This window comes from Chelonus insularis, unplaced genomic scaffold, assembly GCF_013357705.1.
Source record: "Chelonus insularis isolate UGA/USDA-ARS -01 unplaced genomic scaffold, ASM1335770v1 contig_115_pilon, whole genome shotgun sequence".
In the NCBI taxonomy this organism is placed as follows: Eukaryota; Metazoa; Arthropoda; class Insecta; order Hymenoptera; family Braconidae; genus Chelonus; species Chelonus insularis.
The window spans coordinates 1,109-23,081 of NW_023276356.1; the positions used below are offsets into that span (position 1 = coordinate 1,109).

Genomic DNA, 21,973 nt, shown 5'->3' on the forward strand with positions numbered 1-21,973 from the left:
AAATTATATTACGATCAATAAATAAAAAAGCAAACAATATTGCAATTGAATTGCCTGATGTTATTCAATTAAAAGTTAACATTAAATATATGATAATTAAGAATATCGATGTAGAAGACGGTTTAGTAAATGGTGCTTGTGGTATTTTGAAATATATCGAATGTAAAGATGCTAACATACCATCTACACTATGGTTAGATTTTCATACACCAAGAGTTGGCATTAACATACGAGCTCGTTATCGTGATATATGACGAAGAATAATATAGATAATGTTTTAACACCAATAGAAAGAATATCGATACAAACTAGTGTGGCACAAGATGATAAATACAAAATTTTGGAAAAACAATTTCCTATTATACCTGCAGAGGCAATAACTATTCATAAAAGTCAAGGTCAAACATATGTTAAAATATGTCTAGATTTTACTGCTCAAGAGAGGCAAACTTTATCGATGTTGTATGTTGCCCTCAGCCGTGTCACCAAATTAAGTGGACTATTTATAATTGGTTAATTCAAATTACCAAATGTTTCTAAAAATTCAAAGGCTGTAAATTCAGCGCTTGTTGAATTAGAACGTCTGAGATCTAACAAATCGTTGAAACTGTCATACGATAACTTAGAGACCGTCATAGGAACAAAAATAGTGTATCAAAATGTCGGTACATTACGAAAAAATTTAAGTTATATAATTTCTGATACATGGTATTTGCGAGCGGATATCTTAGTATTCAGCGAATCTTTGACTGTGAAAAGCGATGAGTTAACATTGAAAATTTCAATATTGTTTTAATAATCGATCGTGATAAAAATAATCATGGACTAATATGCTATGTGAAGAATGGTGTACAGTTTACAGTATTATAATTGAAATATTCTCATAGCAGTAACGAACATGTGCAATTATTTGCATTAAAAGTCGGAAATTAGTATTTGATTAGTGGTTACAAATCACCTAAAGCAACAATTATGTTCAAAAAAACAATCGAAATTGCCTTCCAATAGTCTTATCCTATTAATGGGAGATTTTAATTATGACATCATTAATTATAATATAGATTGTGGAGCATTTTCAATCTATTTTGCAACATTATTGTGTTATAAAAAAGAACCAGAGAACCAAATGCCATATAATGTACCAATTATGCGTAATCATATAGTTCAATGCTGCTGAACAAAAAGTTACTACTGTTTCCAAATCATGGATATGAAAAATAATTTAATAATAATATTTACTTGTAAAAAGTGATAAACACCGTGGACCATTTGGACTGAAGCAAATAAATCTAGGAAAGCTGTACATTCGAGTATTTAATGATGATCCACTTACAGTATGCTTGTAATCGCTGAACATTCACTACTTTACACTAGTTACTGTTCACTACTAGTTTTTGTTTATTATCCTAGACAACCATGACACAATAATAGTATAGTGTCACAAGATAGTAGCAGGATGGGCACACAACTCCACGGCTGCTCTTACGGCCTTTTAATTAATAATAAATAAATTCGAAAGCCTATTCTAGAATGAATCGACAGTTACTAGTTACTAGTCACTAGTTACTACTGTACACTATCTAAACTGGAGTACTGGAATTACTGAAGAAACGTAAATTTTCCAGTAATTTGACCAAAATACATGATACTTTTTTTTTTGTATTTTTGTTATAGGTTTATCTTATTATCGAGGAAGCACTAGCACTGCCACAAGAGGAGATTGAAGAACAGTTGTGAATATACGTTGTCAACAGGTTTCTTTAAAAAACCACATCTCTTTTTCTTTTATTCGGATTGGGAAATATCTATTTATATACTGCTATTGTTGTTTTATTTTGATAAATCTTATTTCAAAATGGAAGTAAATGTGAAAAACCGGTACTTACCTAATCAAGAACTCCTTCACGCATATCGATGAGTCAACGTCAATTTCATCTCGTCAGCAATGATATACAGTAACAATGTGAAGACATGAAGTGAATACGAATTATAAAGAATACGATAAATTAGTACAATTTTCCTAATGATACTCTGTAGTGCCTAAACAATATTGATAATAGACCAAGATTCTGACATCGCCACACTCTTTATTCTCTTCGTAAATTATTTAACAAAAATCAGTACTAGTCTTTCTGTCTTGTTTTGAGGTTACTACAAAGATAACTTTTAGTAATTCATTATGACTGGACGTGGAAAGGGAGGAAAAGGACAACATCTAGCATATCATGAAACCTGCAATCCATCCTTTCGCCATTCGAGGTGGCGTTAAACATACTTCTGGATGAACCTTTGAAGACACTTGTGAAGTTTTAGAAGTATTCCACGAAAAAGTGATTTATGACGCAATAACTTAACGCTCAAATAATCGGAAAAAAATGGAAGAAATTAATGAAGATCTTACGACACCAACATCTTATGCATAACAGCTGTATTGAAGTAGAAGTCTGGAATATCTTGAAAAATCAGCATAACATAAGACAAATCGGAATATAAAACAACAATATTCAGTGTTCATAATTGATTAATGCCTCTAAAACTAACAGAAGAAAGCGTTGCCTTACTTACAATTATTTTGACTGTTAACAACTGGTATTTACAACCGGGCTCTACGTCGATATTATAATATTGCTTATAAACATTTAATCAAAAACTATATGCGTGTATTCATTGTTTAGAAATAAACTAACCTTTAATTGCAAGAACATTGTTAAATTTCGTGTAGCAAGTATACCCTCATATACAATAGCTATTAACTAGAATTAAATTTATTATAAAAAATGAACCAAGGAGTTATCAAAAAAATTTGAATTTTTGGCGAATAGATCGTTAACTAAGCAAACATTGTGTTATAAGGAATAAGGATTCAGTTGAAAAGAACCGGTAGACTTTTTCGATTAACCAAACGGTATGTTATGATTTTGTATTAAGCAGCATCAATTTTTATGGTTAAGTATCTAGAGTAGCGGTAGATACTCGGCGCCATGTCACCTGCACTTTTGCTCCTTACCCAACTATTACCCTTCGTCCAACTAGCGCGCTCTCGCGGCTCACAATTACTGTGCCGAGTAACACGCTACTCTATACTGAAAAGTTCGCGCGTGACGTCACAACACAATCTTTAATTGTAAATATCTCGATAACTAAGTAATATTACGGGATAATTTTTAATATACGATCAATTATAGTCATTGGCTTTCATTTAATTCCAAAATCAATTTCATTCATTGAGTATTTATCGAGATACAGAATAGGCCACGCCCCTAATTCCGTTTTCCGCACATTTCAGTTCGATTTCTAGCGTCTTCTATGTCCGTCTTACTTAAATGCCATCTAACGCGGACCTCTCTCTCGTGGCCACAATTTTTCTCCGATATATATATAGGTATACTCCCAATATGTACATGAGCGAATGAATATATAGGTATACTCCCAATATGTACATGAGCGAATGAACGGGTTATGTCCTTTTTACGTTAATAATGATATTATAATATAATATTAATTTAAAAATTCATACGGAGTATGAATAATAATTTGTATTCATGTATAATTAAAAAATATAAATAATATCAACTAAATTTATTCAATTTTCCTGTGTAAATAATAAAATAATTATATATACAAATGATTAAAAAAAAAGTAATTCATAAAAAATGTAAATGATAATTATTATATAAGTATAATTTTTACAAAATAATATCAATCTTGATTTCACGCAGTAAACATGGTTAATAAAAATATGTGTATAATATAAAGTGCAATATAATATAAACAGAAAAACATTTTTTGATGATTTCATTAAATTGTAGACCTTTAAATTATAAAATGTTAATTGTTATTCTTTTTTATTTTTATTTATATTTTAGTTTTGAGTAGAATTCCTTTAATAAACATATATTTTATATAAAAAATTTTGTACAAACCGTGATGTAAATAATAAAGAATTGTTTGAAAAACAAGTTACAATTTTTATGGGATATTTAAATATATTTATTGCTTTTTTTAGGATTGTCTATCGTTTTGCTTATCATTTCCTATAATAATTATACAATTTTTTCTCTTTAATGATACTAAATTTATTTCCAAATCTAATTTATCGATTTGTTTCAATAAGTAATTTTGTATTAAATACTGTAACTAAATCTCTATTAGCAAAATCCATTTGAACAATGTAGTTAACTACATTAATTATTATACATAACTTGATTATGATTGTGATATCCTAAGAAATCTCCAATCGCTGTTTTATCTAATCGTTCATCATTGTGAAGGAAACGTGCAACGTCATCAGGAGAACTCCCAAAAAAACCTTGTTCTTGAAGATATTGTATCCTCTTACTAGGCTTTCTATTAAACATAAAAGACTTCCAGCACTTCTATATCTTGGTAATGATGGATCAAGCGGTGGATCTACACTTTCTCTTGTTATCGTTTCAAGATCTGATTTTTTATTTATTATGGATGGTTTCCAAGTGAGTAAAATTGATGGTAAAGTACTTTTAAAAATATTATCAAAAATTCTAAAAAGTACTTGAAACAAATCTTTCCACCAACGAGGTTTAAACGAAGCACCATATGTTTTTACAATATCGAATAATATCGTAAGCGCACGAGTTCTCACGTCAAGCTTATATCTACTAACATCACAAGAAAGTTTGAATAATAATGGAAACCAACCTCTTACCTGAAAAAAATGTACATAATTTAAAATACATAAATAACACTCTTTAATTTCATGGTAATTATGGTGTTTTTTTTTCCATTATTACCCATGATCGATCATCAATAGTTGATTCAAAGCTGATCACTAGCTGCATGATGAAAAACACTGAAAATATTCTTTCATCCCGAACGGATCTTAGGTGCTTGAGAATGTATTATTTGAACTACACATCTCATAACCATATCACGTATTACTGGAGATCTATTCTTCTTTATAATATATTCAAACGGTTTATAAAATTCTTTTTGAAACCTAAAATTTACAAATTCTCCTTTTTCAATCAATTTAGTTGCAAGCTGTCGAAGAGAATCAACTGCAAAAATGCAATATTTTGGCTTGGACTGCATCCCACTCGATCAAATTATATGTGAGATTTGTAAAATTATTCAGTGGTAATGGAAAATTTAGCTTGCATGGAGGACCTAGTAGCCGAGGTTAATTATTAACAAGTCGCTCAATAAATTAGCAGCCAAAAAGTCATGATTATAATTTACGTATATATCTACACCACTTTGAGCATCCCCACGAATACGCTTATGTTCAAATGAACTAGTTGATGTTTCTAATATATTCATAAATATTTCTTCAAAAAATACTTCTATTTGCCTCTTTAAATGTATTTTACATTTTGTTAATAACGTAAAAAACACTGTCAAAGATAATTCAAATACTTTTGGAACGGATAATACACCATTTTTAGATAATGCAACACACAAGTATTGTTTAATTGTAATAACAAACATTTTAATTGATCGTAAGATTGGTCCAGCATTTTGTAAAATGCCTAATAGTAATTGTAACGATAATATTTTAGATCTTAATTCATGTGATCTGAAAAATAAAAATGATAAATGAAGATAAATTTGTTAATTTCATTATTTAGTTAAATGACTAAAAGCATTCTTACTTGGGATCAGATGTTCCATCTGTTAGAGGTTTCATAGATAATTTACAAAGAGCTCGAAATACATCTTTTTGAAGTACATGTATAAATTTAGCTGTTACCATACAGCTAAATACATCCTGAAGACTATATGGAGAAGCATGAAATACTAATTGACCGTAGTGTAAAATAGACTGACCAAAACCTTCTTCTTTGCCTGACGTATTGATCTTGTAAGCTATAATGCTTATACCATCTTAATTCTGTAGCAACTTGTGAAGCGGTATCTGGATCAGATTGATTAAGCACAATGTTAGCTGTTTGTATAAAAACTGAATGAGATGTATCTGAAATTAATAGATCTAATGCTGTACGGATTTCACCAACTTTTAACCAACATCCAGCTTCTTTCAGAGTTTGTGTGCTATCATTTCCAATGCTTTTTTGTGTTAACTCACGACGTAAAGCTGCTTCTTGACTTGGTAAGTACTCTCTCCAAATACGTATTGCCTCAGACCACATACCAGCATTCTAAAGAAAGAAAGAAAATTCTTCACCAATTTCGTGACTCACACTCAATATTAATATGTATATTTTTCATAAACTTTTATTAAAAATATTTGACCGGCTTGATAACCTCAAATTATTGATATTACACTGTATTTTGATAACTAGATTAAGCTATATATATATTACACTCAATATTAATATTTCTGCAACTAAATGTTTCATTATGTTGAATAAAAATAGTATTTTTAATATAATGACACTTTTAAAATAAAAACAAAGCCTCTACTGTAATCACAAGAATACAAATAATAATGATAAATCGTCATGCCAATGACGCACTAGCAATTCACACCTACAATACACAACTACCGTAATTAATAGAGAGAAATCACTGTTGGAAAATATAAAACATTACAGCACTCATTGCGTTGAAATATTAAACTAAATAAGATACCCCATATCCGGTACATAATTTTTCGGTAAAGAAGTCTTCTCATAAATTGTGTATAGATGTAGTCCCAAACTCTCTTCTCAGTCCGACTATACTATAGTATGTACACTCGTGTTCATTAATGCCTTCCCATTATCATGGGAGAAATTACCGACCGAGACGGTTTTTTTTTATATGAATTATTCCATCTATTATTTTTCAAATATTCTATGACTAAATTCTCTTCCGGCCCTGCCCCCTCTTAAAAATAAATTTTCCTACTCCAAAACATCTTATTTCCCCTAATTTTAATTATTTCCCCTTATTTTTGACAGCTAACAAACATTTTTGTTTATAAATAATAAACAGTGTACAGTGTCAATTTTATAAATGTAAACATAACTCGTGTTGACATGTATTCGAGAGGCGAGTTATCATAGGATATCTAAAGATTTTTGTAAGTAATTATCAAATTCAAATTTAATTTAATATTACAGGTTATAATGTAATTAAAATATAATTGATATCAATTATATTTTATTATGATTTATCTTAATTTTAGAGCCGGCTTTCAAGTACTCTTTGGAAATTAAGCGATAGTAGTCAAAAAATTGATCAATTATGTGGTACATTCCAATGATAATAAGAAAAAAAGAAGCAAAAAGTTATAGTACAAAAAAAATGATTAAAGGTGAATACAAAAAAGGAGATAATTGTGGCAAAAAAAATATAGACAATGCTGGTATTAAAGTAAGAAGTTGGTATACTCTTACCAAGTTAATGAAGTATCTTTTTGAAGCTGTTAAAATTACTTTAGAAACGATTAAAAATGTTTCTCAATACATAAAAGAATATTCAGCACCATTGAAAACATTGAATAAAGGTAAAAATTAATATAAATTTTAAAACATTGCAAAACAAACATTCATAAACATGAATGATCGATTTTTAAATCTTGTTGTTACCACAGGTAGCGAGGGCGTAAAATCGTCTTCGATAAAAATGAAAAGTCAAGCCTAGCCTGCAGGATACTTCTTATTGTATCTCTGCAAGAGTGCTTGTGATACATTCACTAATTTTTTATTGTAACTCATAATTAATAATGTTTTTTTTAAATATATAGTCAAGCAATTGATGATTGTTTGTTGTAAATTTTATAATTGTTTTAGACATAAATCATAGAGTATGTTTTTATATATTAATTGACACACGAAAATCTACCATGGACGGAGCAGATGTTACATTCCTTTTTCAATTCGGTTTATTACGTGATACTGTTAGTATAGAGGCAAGTGCCTTAACATTAAAAACACTAAAAGAATATGCATGTAATTTTATAATTACTAAATGCCCTGATCATGGGCTGAATCAATTATTTGAAAGATTGCTTTTATTCAAGCATGACTACAACTCATCAAATGTTTTACAACTTATTAAAAATGCCGCAGAAATAGTTGACGAAACATTAATTGAAATTGTATTAAAAGGTACGTTAAAATTTATTTATTACATTAATACTTATTTTAAATTCATAAAATAAATATTTTTGATATTTACTTAAATTATAGCCCAAGTACCAACCGAAGAGATTATTGTACGACCCCATACTTTATCTGTACATTCATACAAAACACCTACTTTTTGCAATTTTTGTAGTGAAATGCTTTTTGGATTAGTGAAACAAGGTCTCAAATGTGAAGGATGTGGCATGAATTATCACAAAAGATGTGTTGTAAAAATTCCAAACAATTGTATACAAGATTCAAATAAACAAAGGCGTAGTTCAACAATGCTAAATGTGCCTAGATCACCCAGTCAAGGTTCTACAAGTAGTTTTGGAGGTGCTTGTGACGATAATCAAAATATGGGAGCATTTAATCTCAGCCAAAATAATACTTCTGTAAGTTTAAGACTCTTTTAAACGCTCTAATTATTCGTAGTTTTACTTGGCCTACTTAAAAGTATATGCATATTTTTTTATTTTTACAGTCTGTTACAACTTCTAAACAGTCCAATTCATCATCTTTGGGAGATAAAATTCCCTGGGCAGACCGAGAAATGATATCTCGAATTAAAATACCTCATACGTTTGTTGTCCATAGCTATACCAGACCAACAATATGTGGGTATTGTAAAAAACTTTTACGTGAACTTTTTAAGCAAGGTCTACAGTGCAAAGATTGTCACTATAATATTCATAAAAAATGTATAGACAAAATTCCTAAAGATTGTATTGGTGAAAATTCAAAGGATAATTGTGGTGGTAACATTTATAATTTTTTTAATCACTATAAATTTATTTAATAATAATTAAAAATTTATAAAAATTAAGTAATATTTATTTTTCTAATTAGGAACAGAGTGTCAAGACTAGAATTTAACTATGAATAATCAAAAAAATTATAATTTGTAGTAATACTTTGTATGACAATTATTAAGTTTAAGATTATTGATTAAATTGAATTTAATGAAAATTATAAATTATAGTCAATTATTGACATTACTTCATTCCGACACTATAATTTTTTCTATTGGATGTACGATTATTTTTTCATTACAGCAACAACTAAAAATTTCTGACGAACCACTTCCAAACTCTTGTCAACCAAACTCATCAGAGTAAGTTTTTCTATATTCATTTATGCATATAGTAATACGTATTTTTACATATCAAGAATATAAGATTTTTTTGCTGAAATAATTACCTGTTAAATTCAATTTTTTTGAAATTATTATAAAGTAAAAAGAGTACAAAGTTACAACGTACCTACTTTATTTCAAATACATTTGCAGATAATAAATATTATTTGAAGCTGTCGTAAACTCTGTTCTCAGACTCATAATTTAATACAATTTGTTTATATGACCATTGAATACATGAATTCATATTTTTTTTAAAGATCAGAAACGTACCGAAGTTTTCAAATCAAAATTGAATAATGATTAATTCATCAATATTAATTATCATCGATATTTTCTATTTTAATGTATCTCTTCTTTATAGATCTCCTTTAAGCAATAATATACCTCTCATGAGAATTGTACAAAGTGTGAAACATACAAAAAAATGCGGTGCAAAAATTTTAAAAGAAGGTTGGATGATTCATTACACCAGTCGTGATTCAGCTCTACGTAGACATTACTGGCGTCTTGATTCAAAAGCAATAACATTATTTCAAAGTGATACAGGATCGAAATACTATAAGGAAATTCCATTAGTTGAGATATTAGGTATTGAAACGTTCGATTCATCAGAGTCTTCCAAGAAAACATATTCCTTTAAATTAAGGACTGCACTAGTTGACTATTATGTTGGAGAAGATTTATTATATTTTGATTTGGCTGGATCATTACCGACACTAGATAGTTATAAATATTCAGCACCATTGATAACATTGAATAAAGGTAAAAATTAATATAATTTTAAAACATTGCAAAACAAACATTCATAAAAATAAATGATTGATTTTCAAATATTTAATATGTTTACAGAATCATCACATAATCGTTTGATAATGGATTATGCATCTAGATCAAAGCTTACTATGAATCAGCTGGCTGCCAATCTTTTCGAGCTCATGGGAAAAAAAAAAACAAATCTTTGATTAGCAGCTGACATGACAAAAACTAATGATATTTTAGAATTAGCTGAACTTGCTGGACCCCACATTGTTATTTTAAAAATCCACGTAGACATAATTGATGATTTTTATGAAGCATTAAAACATAAATTTTTGATCATGGAAGACTAAAAATTTTGAGATATCCGTAACACAGTAGCTCTGCAATATTCTAAAGGATTGTATAAAATCTCGGAGTGGGCGGATTTGGTAACTATTCATCCAGTATCTGGTACAGGAGTTTTAGATGGTGTCAAAGAAGCTTCAAAACATATTTACAAAGATCGAGGAAAATTCTTAATCACAGAAACGTAATCACAGAAATGTCATCACTTATTTTTAGTTTTTTTATTTTTTTTAGGTAACATTATTCCTTCACTCTCTTTCAGAAGCAGAAATGAAACAGAATTCATTTTTGTTTATAAATAATAAACAGTGTATCTTCAGTGAATTTAAATGTTACATTTATTATAATTATAAAAATGTTATGACTTCAGTCATAACAATTCATTATTTTTGTTATTTTTCAATATACATATTAATAAATGTTAATGATAATCACAAAAATACTTTTTATTTTTTTTCTTATTTTTATTAATATTTGAAACATAGTACATTCTCATTCTTAAAAAGATCTAATTCTTTTTTGAGAAAAATATCATATGTATTTGCAATGATATGATAAGAAAATTTTTTATTTAATTATCCATACAAAGATATTTTATTTAATTTAATTTCCGGAGTATCTGAAGCTAAATCATGACTTGTAGGAGTGACATTAACATTGACATGTGATTCTCTTCTAGCTGGACCAGCACCAAAACCAAAGGTCAAGAAAGATCTCTGTTTCTGTTGAAGTGCAAGAGGTGCAGGTGTTTTGACAGCTTGTTTTGTCAGTAGGTCTACAACTTCGTCTTCTTGAAGAGTCCTTACTTGCTCGCAAAAGTCTGGCTTCATGTCGTTCTCGTAAGAAGTTTTGTTGTCTATTGCCAAAGATTATTTCACTTTCAGTTTTTTCTCTTCTTGGCCTTGACTATTTCTTTGTGGAGCTTGTGCACCAGATCCTCCACTGCCTGCTCCACTTGAATTCGCAGCTGAATGATGATTAGAAGGTGGCGTAGAAACTTTGTGCTGGTGTCTTGGATCATTTTGAGGTGTTGGTGGCAATGGTCGAGAAGGCGCTTGTGGGTTCAATGAGTCTGTGAGGAATGGCAGGTCGTGCTGGAGGTCCAGGTTCAGGTATTTCTCTCTGATTTCTACTTGAAGCTTTTTCTTTATTAGAGTGTGGCTGTTGAGGAATGTCTTGAGTTAACGTTCGCTCTTCCTGGATTTGCTGGAAATTATGACGCAATGTGTCGCCTCCAGGAGATTGAACTATTGATGATGGTTCTCCATCAATAATTTTAAAATTCAAAAGACACTCAAAAATACTTAATACAAATTAAATTTGAATTTATTTAGATAGATAATCATTCTTATCACTTGTTTTTTTATCATTCAATTGTTTATGACATTGATTTATCATAACATGTTGAAAAATATTTTTTAAGATATCTAAAGAAATATTTCACTCGAGTGATATAATGAACAGATCCAATATATATACTAATCTATCTCCTGCTCAAAGAGGCATAATTATTGGACTTTTGGAAGCAGGTAAGAGTGTAGCAGAAGTATCTGCATTATTACAATGCAGTACAAAAACTGTGAATTTATGGAAAACGAAATATGAAATTGGTAATGAAGCATTATTGGAAGATCATAGAAAAAATAACCATCGGCCTAGAAAAACAACTCATGATGAAAATCAGCAAATGATCGCAAATCTCGTCAACCATCCCTCAGAAACTTCAGCAGATATTGTAGTTCGGACTAGAGTAAATATATCTGATCTGACAGCTCGACGTAGGTTCAAAGAGGCAGGACTGGTGAGCTGCATAGCTGCAAAAAAACCATCCCTTACAGATGATCATCGAAGAGCTAGAATACAATATGCTCATGATTTTCTAGGATGGGGACAAAATCACTGGGCTCATGTAATTTGGTCAGATGAAAAAGTAAGAAATAACTTAATCCTTTCTCTAATTTTAATTTACTAGAAAAAGCTTTATACATTTCAGCTATTTTCAACATCAATGTCTGGAAAATTAAAAATCTGGCGACCTAGATGTGATAGATTGAAACCGCGATACGTATTTCCAGACAATTATAGCAACCGACAAAACATTATGTTCTGGGGTTGCATGACCAGTTAAGGAGTAATGGTATTACAAGAGGTGTCGTCAAGAATGAATGCTGAAGAATACGTCGACGTCCTTGAAGAAGTAATGTTGCCTGCTGCAAGAGAGGTTTATCCAGAAGAAGATTATCGAATTCTCCCGTTTGTGCAAGATAACAGTGCAGTCCATACAGCAAGGATAGTTACAAATTGGTTTGACAGACATCCTGAAATTCTTCTCCTGCCTCATCCTGCAAAATCCCCAGATCTGAATCCTATTGAAAACATCTGGAGTAATTCAATAATATTATTCTAATTCTATAAACTTATTTTAATAAAAAATTTTATCTAGGTTACATGAGTCTGAAATGGAGAACAGGACAGCTCCCAAGAACGAGAGACGATCTCCGAATATATGTCCAACAAGTTTGGACCAGAGTTCAGCAACGTCCTGATATCACAGTAAATTTATCCAACTCCATGCATGAACGATTGCAGGATGTTATCATAAACAATGGCTATTGGATAAAATATTAACTAGAGATCACAAGGCTGGAACAGCAATATAGTTAATACCTGAGAATATTCCGAGAACTAATTCTTGATGTATTGGATGGGTTCTAACAATTTTTCCATAAATTCTGATAAGTGGCACAATTAAATTAATTTATGCCTAGTTAGTACATCTACAAGACTCACACGACATTGTTCATCATTTTTTTAATAACAATATCTTTGTCAAAATTACAATCTACTTGGCATAGATATATAAATTCTGTAATATTATTCAGTAATTGTAGTTGATAATATTTCTCAATATTCTCAAAAGAAACAGTAAGAGTATTCTCATCTGGAGTTGCAAATCCTTAGTAGCTTCCAAGTATTTTATTTCATTATCTTATTTCAATTATTTAAGAAATTTTTTTTAAATATTTAAATTATTTAAGAAATTTTTATTTCTTTCATATCTGAACATAAAATTCGTTTGGTGATTATTATTGATTAAAAAAAAATGTTTAAACTTTAGTTTTAATTATCACGTTTTTCTTTTGTTCATTTAAACAAAAAAAGAATAAAAATTATAAAAACAAAGAAAAATCGTTTCATAGATTTTTAATTCATTATACTAAATCACTTTTGGAAGTGAAATTGATAAAAAATACGTTAATTGCACAATTATTTCGAAAAATATTTAAAAATGTGGACAAGAAATATGATGAAGAAGTTGATTATGCTTCGAATGTATCGGTATCGATACATGTTTAGAAAGGAAGGATTGTTGCAGGTTTTCAATATTTATTTGCACAACATGAAAGTATGGCAGTAAGTTTTTTATAAATATTATATTTAACACTAATTCAATATTAAGATATCTTATTATAATAGTAGTGCGTCAAATACGATTACTGTATTGTTTTCATCTAAAAATAATTTTTTTTTCATTTTTTAAAAAAATCATTTAAGAAAAGAACATTCTTTATAAGACACCTTAATAAATATTTATTAGATTAAATTTGTTGTAGAATGATTGCAAATGATATTGGCGTTAAAGAGATTAATTGCATTGACTGCTATTTAAAATATTGTGAACTGATGCTTGATTTTGAGGTAAGTAAAATATTCAATTTTAATGTTAAAAAATTTTTACAGCGACAAAGACGATTATACAAAATTGGAAAATTAAGATCGAAAGGAAAACTTTTTGATTATATCATCAAGTTTTACTTATAATTTTAATCCTGAAAAGCAAGTCTTCAATGTGTAAATGTCTAGTGATAAACATATATATGTTTGCAATGTCTAGTGATAAAAAAGATCCACAATTACATAATTTATCTCGTTAAATATATTTATATTATATATTTATATATATAAGGAATTCAGATATAAATTGTAGAGTTCAAAATTAATGAATTGTTATTGTAAAGACCGTTAACAGTATATTATGCAGTGAAGTGAATATTTATTTTTACTTTTTCAGTAAACATAGTTAATAGTTTGTCTTCGATTCACTTAATAGAACTGCTCATTTATTAAATATCTCTGTATGGATAATTAAATAAAAAATTTTCTTATCATATCATTGCAAATACGTATGATATTTTTCTCAAAAAAGAATTAGATCTTTTTAAGAATGAGAATGTACTATGTTTCAAATATTAATAAAAATAAGAAAAAAAATAAAAAGTATTTTTTGTGATTATCATTAACATTTATTAATATGTATATTGAAAAATAACAAAAATAATGAATTGTTATGACTGAAGTCATAACATTTTTTATAATTATAATAAATGTAACATTTAAATTCACTGAAGATACACTGTTTATTATTTATAAACAAAAATGAATTCTGTTTCATTTCTGCTTCTGAAAGAGAGTGAAGGAATAATGTTACCTAAAAAAAATAAAAAAACTAAAAATAAGTGATGACATTTCTGTGATTACGTTTCTGTGATTAAGAATTTTCCTCGATCATTGTAAATATATTTTGAAGCTTCTTTGACACCATCTAAAACTCCTGTACCAGATACTGGATGAATAGTTACCAAATCCGCCCACTCCGAGATTTTATACAATCCTTTAGAATATTGCAGAGCTACTGTGTTACGGATATCTCAAAATTTTTAGTCTTCCATGATCAAAAATTTATGTTTTAATGCTTTATAAAAATCATCAATTATGTCTACGTGGATTTTTAAAATAACAATGTGGGGTCCAGCAAGTTCAGCTAATTCTAAAATATCATTAGTTTTTGTCATGTCAGCTGCTAATCAAAGATTTGTTTTTTTTTTTCCCATGAGCTCGAAAAGATTGGCAGCCAGCTGATTCATAGTAAGCTTTGATCTAGATGCATAATCCATTATCAAACGATTATGTGATGATTCTGTAAACATATTAAATATTTGAAAATCAATCATTTATTTTTATGAATGTTTGTTTTGCAATGTTTTAAAATTTATATTAATTTTTACCTTTATTCAATGTTATCAATGGTGCTGAATATTTATCACTATCTAGTGTCGGTAATGATCCAGCCAAATAAAAATATAATGAATCTTCTCCAACATAATAGTCAACTAGTGCAGTCCTTAATTTAAAGGAATATGTTTTCTTGGAAGACTCTGATGAATCGAACGTTTCAATACCTAATATCTCAACTAATGGAATTTCCTTATAGTATTTCGATCCTGTATCACTTTGAAATAATGTTATTGCTTTTGAATCAAGACGCCAGTAATGTCTACGTAGAGCTGAATCACGACTGGTGTAATGAATCATCCAACCTTCTTTTAAAATTTTTGCACCGCATTTTTTTGTATGTTTCACACTTTGTACAATTCTCATGAGAGGTATATTATTGCTTAAAGGAGATCTATAAAGAAGAGATACATTAAAATAGAAAATATCGATGATAATTAATATTGATGAATTAATCATTATTCAATTTTGATTTGAAAACTTCGGTACGTTTCTGATCTTTAAAAAAAATATGAATTCATGTATTCAATGGTCATATAAACAAATTGTATTAAATTATGAGTCTGAGAACAGAGTTTACGACAGCTTCAAATAATATTTATTATCTGCAAATGTATTTGAAATAAAGTAGGTACGTTGTAACTTTGTACTCTTTTTACTTTATAATAATTTCAAAAAAATTGAATTTAACAGGTAATTATTTCAGCAAAAAAATCTTATATTCTTGATATGTAAAAATACGTATTACTATATGCATAAATGAATATAGAAAAACTTACTCTGATGAGTTTGGTTGACAAGAGTTTGGAAGTGGTTCGTCAGAAATTTTTAGTTGTTGCTGTAATGAAAAAATAATCGTACATCCAATAAAAAAAATTATAGTGTCGGAATGAAGTAATGTCAATAATTGACTATAATTTATAATTTTCATTAAATTCAATTTAATCAATAATCTTAAACTTAATAATTGTCATACAAAGTATTACTACAAATTATAATTTTTTTGATTATTCATAGTTAAATTCTAGTCTTGACACTCTGTTCCTAATTAGAAAAATAAATATTACTTAATTTTTATAAATTTTTAATTATTATTAAATAAATTTATAGTGATTAAAAAATTATAAATGTTACCACCACAATTATCCTTTGAATTTTCACCAATACAATCTTTAGGAATTTTGTCTATACATTTTTTATGAATATTATAGTGACAATCTTTGCACTGTAGACCTTGCTTAAAAAGTTCACGTAAAAGTTTTTTACAATACCCACATATTGTTGGTCTGGTATAGCTATGGACAACAAACGTATGAGGTATTTTAATTCGAGATATCATTTCTCGGTCTGCCCAGGGAATTTTATCTCCCAAAGATGATGAATTGGACTGTTTAGAAGTTGTAACAGACTGTAAAAATAAAAAAATATGCATATACTTTTAAGTAGGCCAAGTAAAACTACGAATAATTAGAGCGTTTAAAAGAGTCTTAAACTTACAGAAGTATTATTTTGGCTGAGATTAAATGCTCCCATATTTTGATTATCGTCACAAGCACCTCCAAAACTACTTGTAGAACCTTGACTGGGTGATCTAGGCACATTTAGCATTGTTGAACTACGCCTTTGTTTATTTGAATCTTGTATACAATTGTTTGGAATTTTTACAACACATCTTTTGTGATAATTCATGCCACATCCTTCACATTTGAGACCTTGTTTCACTAATCCAAAAAGCATTTCACTACAAAAATTGCAAAAAGTAGGTGTTTTGTATGAATGTACAGATAAAGTATGGCGTCGTACAATAATCTCTTCGGTTGGTACTTGGGCTATAATTTAAGTAAATATCAAAAATATTTATTTTATGAATTTAAAATAAGTATTAATGTAATAGATAAATTTTTAACGTACTTTTTAATACAATTTCAATTAATGTTTCGTCAACTATTTCTGCGGCATTTTTAATAAGTTGTAAAACATTTGATGAGTTGTAGTCATGCTTGAATAAAAGCAATCTTTCAAATAATTGATTCAGCCCATGATCAGGGCATTTAGTAATTATAAAATTACATGCATATTCTTTTAGTGTTTTTAATGTTAAGGCACTTGCCTCTATACTAACAGTATCACGTAATAAACCGAATTGAAAAAGGAATGTAACATTTGCTCCGTCCATGGTAGATTTTCGTGTGTCAATTAATATATAAAAACATACTCTATGATTTATGTCTAAAACAATTATAAAATTTACAACAAACAATCATCAATTGCTTGACTATATATTTAAAAAAAACATTATTAATTATGAGTTACAATAAAAAATTAGTGAATGTATCACAAGCACTCTTGCAGAGATACAATAAGAAGTATCCTGCAGGCTAGGCTTGACTTTTCATTTTTATCGAAGACGATTTTACGCCCTCGCTACCTGTGGTAACAACAAGATTTAAAAATCGATCATTCATGTTTATGAATGTTTGTTTTGCAATGTTTTAAAATTTATATTAATTTTTACCTTTATTCAATGTTTTCAATGGTGCTGAATATTCTTTTATGTATTGAGAAACATTTTTAATCGTTTCTAAAGTAATTTTAACAGCTTCAAAAAGATACTTCATTAACTTGGTAAGAGTATACCAACTTCTTACTTTAATACCAGCATTGTCTATATTTTTTTTGCCACAATTATCTCCTTTTTTGTATTCACCTTTAATCATTTTTTTTGTACTATAACTTTTTGCTTCTTTTTTTCTTATTATCATTGGAATGTACCACATAATTGATCAATTTTTTGACTACTATCGCTTAATTTCCAAAGAGTACTTGAAAGCCGGCTCTAAAATTAAGATAAATCATAATAAAATATAATTGATATCAATTATATTTTAATTACATTATAACCTGTAATATTAAATTAAATTTGAATTTGATAATTACTTACAAAAATCTTTAGATATCCTATGATAACTCGCCTCTCGAATACATGTCAACACGAGTTATGTTTACATTTATAAAATTGACACTGTACACTGTTTATTATTTATAAACAAAAATGTTTGTTAGCTGTCAAAAATAAGGGGAAATAATTAAAATTAGGGGAAATAAGATGTTTTGGAGTAGGAAAATTTATTTTTAAGAGGGGGCAGGGCCGGAAGAGAATTTAGTCATAGAATATTTGAAAAATAATAGATGGAATAATTCATATAAAAAAAAACCGTCTCGGTCGGTAATTTCTCCCATGGTAATGGGAAGGCATTAATGAACACGAGTGTACCTCTTTATTCAGTTTAACAAATTATTTCAATATACATATCTTTTAAAAATATGTATACAACTTACAATTTATAATCAAAGTGGTTTAAAAAGATAGATACATCAGGTATACCACAATCAAATATACAATATTTCAGCTTCATGTAATCAATATACTTGTGATAAGTAAATAATATTATCGGTTCAGGAAACTACATTATCGACGGGAGTTAATATAATTGCTTATGTCAAGTCGACTATGTGCTACGGCACTGTAAATTTGTCCCTATCTGACGTTAAATTTTATTCTAGAGATTGATATCGAATATACTTGTAACCAAGTAACAAATATACTCTTTACATAAGTATGCTTTATACTTGCAGTAAGTATACGTTACAGAAATCATAAAAATTTTCTCAGTGTAGGATTGCACGAATTCTCATGAAGACTTATGGTCGATACAGTAGGATGTACGATAATCAACGGTATTGTATTAAGTGATCATCTGAGGCATCCTGCGCGGAAAAACACGTGTAAATTGAAGGGTGTAAACATGTGTCCGTAAAACAAATGAAAGCGAATCAATGAGATTTATCAATATTAGTTTTAACGTAGCCATTATCGCAATAAGTTTTGAGGTAAGTGCACGAGAAATTTTTTTGAATTATTCAGTTTTTGTTGTGAATAATGCAATAATTAATATATAAAACTTTTTTTTAGATACAAAGATGGATCGAGGGATACAAAATATATACGGTAAGTTAATATTTTATTTTGTATATCATAACACCATCAAACACATCAGATTACATTTAAACCAAATTTTTTTTTTTCTATTTACAATCAACAATACTAATCATATTGTTAAGCAACAAATGAGAATTATATTGATAAACAACTATTAATAGTTATTTATTATTATAATTTAAATTTGTCACTCAACAATACACGTCGTATTTTATGACTGTAAATAGAAAAAATAACATTTTGTTTCAAATGTAATCTGATGGGTTTGATGATTTTCATTTCACAGATTTAAGAAAAGTAATCCAAGAGGAGATGAGGGCTTCAGAGGCCCGGCTGCAAAACCTCCGGGCCCAGCTAGAACTTATTGATGAGCCGTTCCTGTTGGCTCCACCCCCGCCTCCTCCCCCGCTGCCGCCAACACCACCAACGCCATCACCAATGCCGCCAGCAACGGCACCACCGATGCCGTCGGCACCGGCACCACTGATACCGCTAGCATCTGCACCACCGATACCGCCAGCACCGGCACGTCGCCATCAAAATGGCGGGCGAAAGCGAAACCAATGGTTCCAGCAACGGCGAAATTCCGGTCCACCGAGGAATGATGCCGAGCAGCGCGGCCGCGGCCACGGTCGTGGAAGAGGGCGAAGCTCGGGATCGTCTACAAATAAATATTTTTATTTTTTATAATTATAAAAAATTATAATGATTAATAATAAATAGTAAATTAAACTAAGAACTTTTTTTTTATATTTTTTATTTTATTAAATTAAAAATTAATTTATAAGTATATAAAGTCACTCAAACAATGAATTGCTTACGACTGGGATCGAACCCTGGTCAGCAAAATAAAAAATCGTTGCTCTAACCACTGAGCTATTATGGTTTCAATAACATTAAAGATGCTTGAAAATTATAAGCTACAGGCTTGGGCACAGAGAGTGGGGGTAGAGCTTGCCGGGAAAGTGCCGAAACTCGCCACAGATTGTTTAAACTACTTTTCAATGTTAATAATAATATGATTAACTTGTTAATAACATGTTAATAACATAACATTGCATGTAAAGATGTATAAGTTGTTAAACACAGGCTATTATCAATGTATTTATACAAAAAAAAGTTTATGGCTCTGTTCAAATATTTTCCGACTTAGTGTCAATAAATTCAATGAGTAAAGAGAAAAAAAAATCAAATCATTATAATGGATTAATTATGGCATGTCAATATTATAATTACATGCTAATCTAACGAATAAAGTAGAAAAAAAAGTGATTATGACTGGGATCGAACCCTGCCCGGCAAAATAAAACTCTGACGCTCTAACCACATGGCCAGCATAATCTCGGTATTGAGTTTATGTGTATTTGTTTTTACACTACATGCTTGGATACGCCGACTTGGAATTGAGCTTCCTTATTAACATTTATACCTAATAAAAATGATAATAATGGATGAATATATGTATTTGAAGTTATTTGCAGGTATTATATTAATTAATGTTAAATGAGTATCATCATTTTCATTTATTCTAACTGCAATAGTCATCAAAGTATAAGGCATTGTAAAGCGATACACTATGTTTACATCACATACATATATTACCCGTACACACTCATACACAAATTACTCACCAAAATGCAGGGCACCATCAGTTCTGGATACGGATTGAGCATTTTTTCAATATGAATGACTGAGGTCATCTGCGAGCATAATGCTGTCACCTATCAGAATTTTTTCAAACTAATTTTCCGGAGAATATCATCTGGAATACAATATTTCTAATTATTTCTAAATTATTTAATTTTATACTATGAATTGATTTTTTGACATTCAGACAGGTGGCAAGGACTGACGCAAACACGAATTTTGGGCGAAAAACGTATAAAAATAGAATAATTAGTGATTTTCATCTGAATGATGTGGCCGCCATCTTAAAATTTAAGCGCGGCAAGTCAGTTCATAATTTTTTCATTAGTCTTTCTAATTTTTTTAATAAAAATATTCACTATATACAAAAAATTGTTGTTTACGTCAGTCCGGCATTAATCCTCTGTGATTTGGTACCATTATTTTATAGAAATAATCGTAAATTGGCGAAGAATTAGAAATATCCCGATCCCATGTATTTGGATAGGGGGAATCAGTCGCCTTTCTGACTTCAGCCCAGCCTTAAGAACTGTCTTCCAGTATTTTTTTCAGTCGATAACATAAATTATCATTTACCATTAGATAAAGTACACGGAATTTCATAATTATTCCGTGCGATGTTGACACTATATTTATCACGTGATTAAATGAAATGTGACATGTTAGGTTAATGTTCTTGGTTTGTTTAAGTATTACAACAATAACAGAAACTAAATTAAAGTTTATTATTAACAAAAGTGATTTCAAGAGTTTGAGAATGAGTAAGGGAAAGAAGATGGAAATAAAAGTGATAAAAATGGATGAGTGGCGGTTTTTCTTATTATAAAGTAAATGAATATGAAAGAAACGATGGTGTTGTTACGACGTAAGTGAATTATTCAATTCATTTCAAAGTGATTGTAACAATAATTAACTTCAATTAATTTTCCTACTTTTAAAACAATTTTCGTTTTCTTTTTG

The 21,973-nt window shown here is 29.2% G+C and overlaps 4 protein-coding genes and 2 long non-coding RNA genes across 6 annotated transcripts; 2 read left to right on the plus strand and 4 right to left on the minus strand.

Annotated features, from left to right (window-relative positions):
- Positions 1–4,088: 4,088 nt before the first annotated feature.
- Positions 4,089–6,264, minus strand: LOC118070971 (uncharacterized). The gene is made up of 5 exons (XR_004690830.1): positions 6,212–6,264; positions 5,994–6,137; positions 5,631–5,893; positions 4,770–5,554; positions 4,089–4,684 (listed from the first exon to the last, which is right to left on the minus strand). It is a non-coding gene; the product is annotated as an uncharacterized lncRNA (long non-coding RNA).
- A 572-nt stretch (positions 6,265–6,836) lies between these two features.
- On the plus strand, positions 6,837–8,920 carry LOC118071218 (serine/threonine-protein kinase D2-like). Its single transcript, XM_035090290.1, has 7 exons — positions 6,837–7,003; positions 7,109–7,429; positions 7,517–7,631; positions 7,716–8,033; positions 8,115–8,446; positions 8,536–8,809; positions 8,901–8,920. The coding sequence occupies exons 4-7, from the start codon at positions 7,769–7,771 to the stop codon at positions 8,918–8,920; spliced, it is 891 nt and encodes a 296-aa protein (XP_034946181.1). The 5' UTR covers positions 6,837–7,003; positions 7,109–7,429; positions 7,517–7,631; positions 7,716–7,768.
- Positions 8,921–9,092: 172 nt separating this feature from the next.
- LOC118071104 (serine/threonine-protein kinase D1-like) lies at positions 9,093–10,607 on the plus strand. Its single transcript, XM_035090098.1, has 3 exons — positions 9,093–9,165; positions 9,551–9,951; positions 10,039–10,607. Exons 2-3 carry the CDS (start codon positions 9,579–9,581, stop codon positions 10,149–10,151), a joined length of 486 nt encoding a protein of 161 aa, XP_034945989.1. The 5' UTR covers positions 9,093–9,165; positions 9,551–9,578; the 3' UTR covers positions 10,152–10,607.
- Positions 10,608–14,702: 4,095 nt separating this feature from the next.
- Positions 14,703–16,254, minus strand: LOC118071025 (serine/threonine-protein kinase D1-like). The gene is made up of 3 exons (XM_035090003.1): positions 16,146–16,254; positions 15,360–15,760; positions 14,703–15,271 (listed from the first exon to the last, which is right to left on the minus strand). The coding sequence occupies exons 2-3, from the start codon at positions 15,730–15,732 to the stop codon at positions 15,159–15,161; spliced, it is 486 nt and encodes a 161-aa protein (XP_034945894.1). The 5' UTR covers positions 15,733–15,760; positions 16,146–16,254; the 3' UTR covers positions 14,703–15,158.
- A 136-nt stretch (positions 16,255–16,390) lies between these two features.
- Positions 16,391–17,586, minus strand: LOC118071436 (serine/threonine-protein kinase D2-like). Its single transcript, XM_035090633.1, has 4 exons — positions 17,278–17,586; positions 16,864–17,195; positions 16,501–16,774; positions 16,391–16,410 (listed from the first exon to the last, which is right to left on the minus strand). Exons 1-4 carry the CDS (start codon positions 17,540–17,542, stop codon positions 16,391–16,393), a joined length of 891 nt encoding a protein of 296 aa, XP_034946524.1. The 5' UTR covers positions 17,543–17,586.
- Positions 17,587–17,616: 30 nt separating this feature from the next.
- On the minus strand, positions 17,617–18,470 carry LOC118071181 (uncharacterized). Its single transcript, XR_004690859.1, has 3 exons — positions 18,308–18,470; positions 17,882–18,202; positions 17,617–17,794 (listed from the first exon to the last, which is right to left on the minus strand). It is a non-coding gene; the product is annotated as an uncharacterized lncRNA (long non-coding RNA).
- Positions 18,471–21,973: the final 3,503 nt, after the last annotated feature.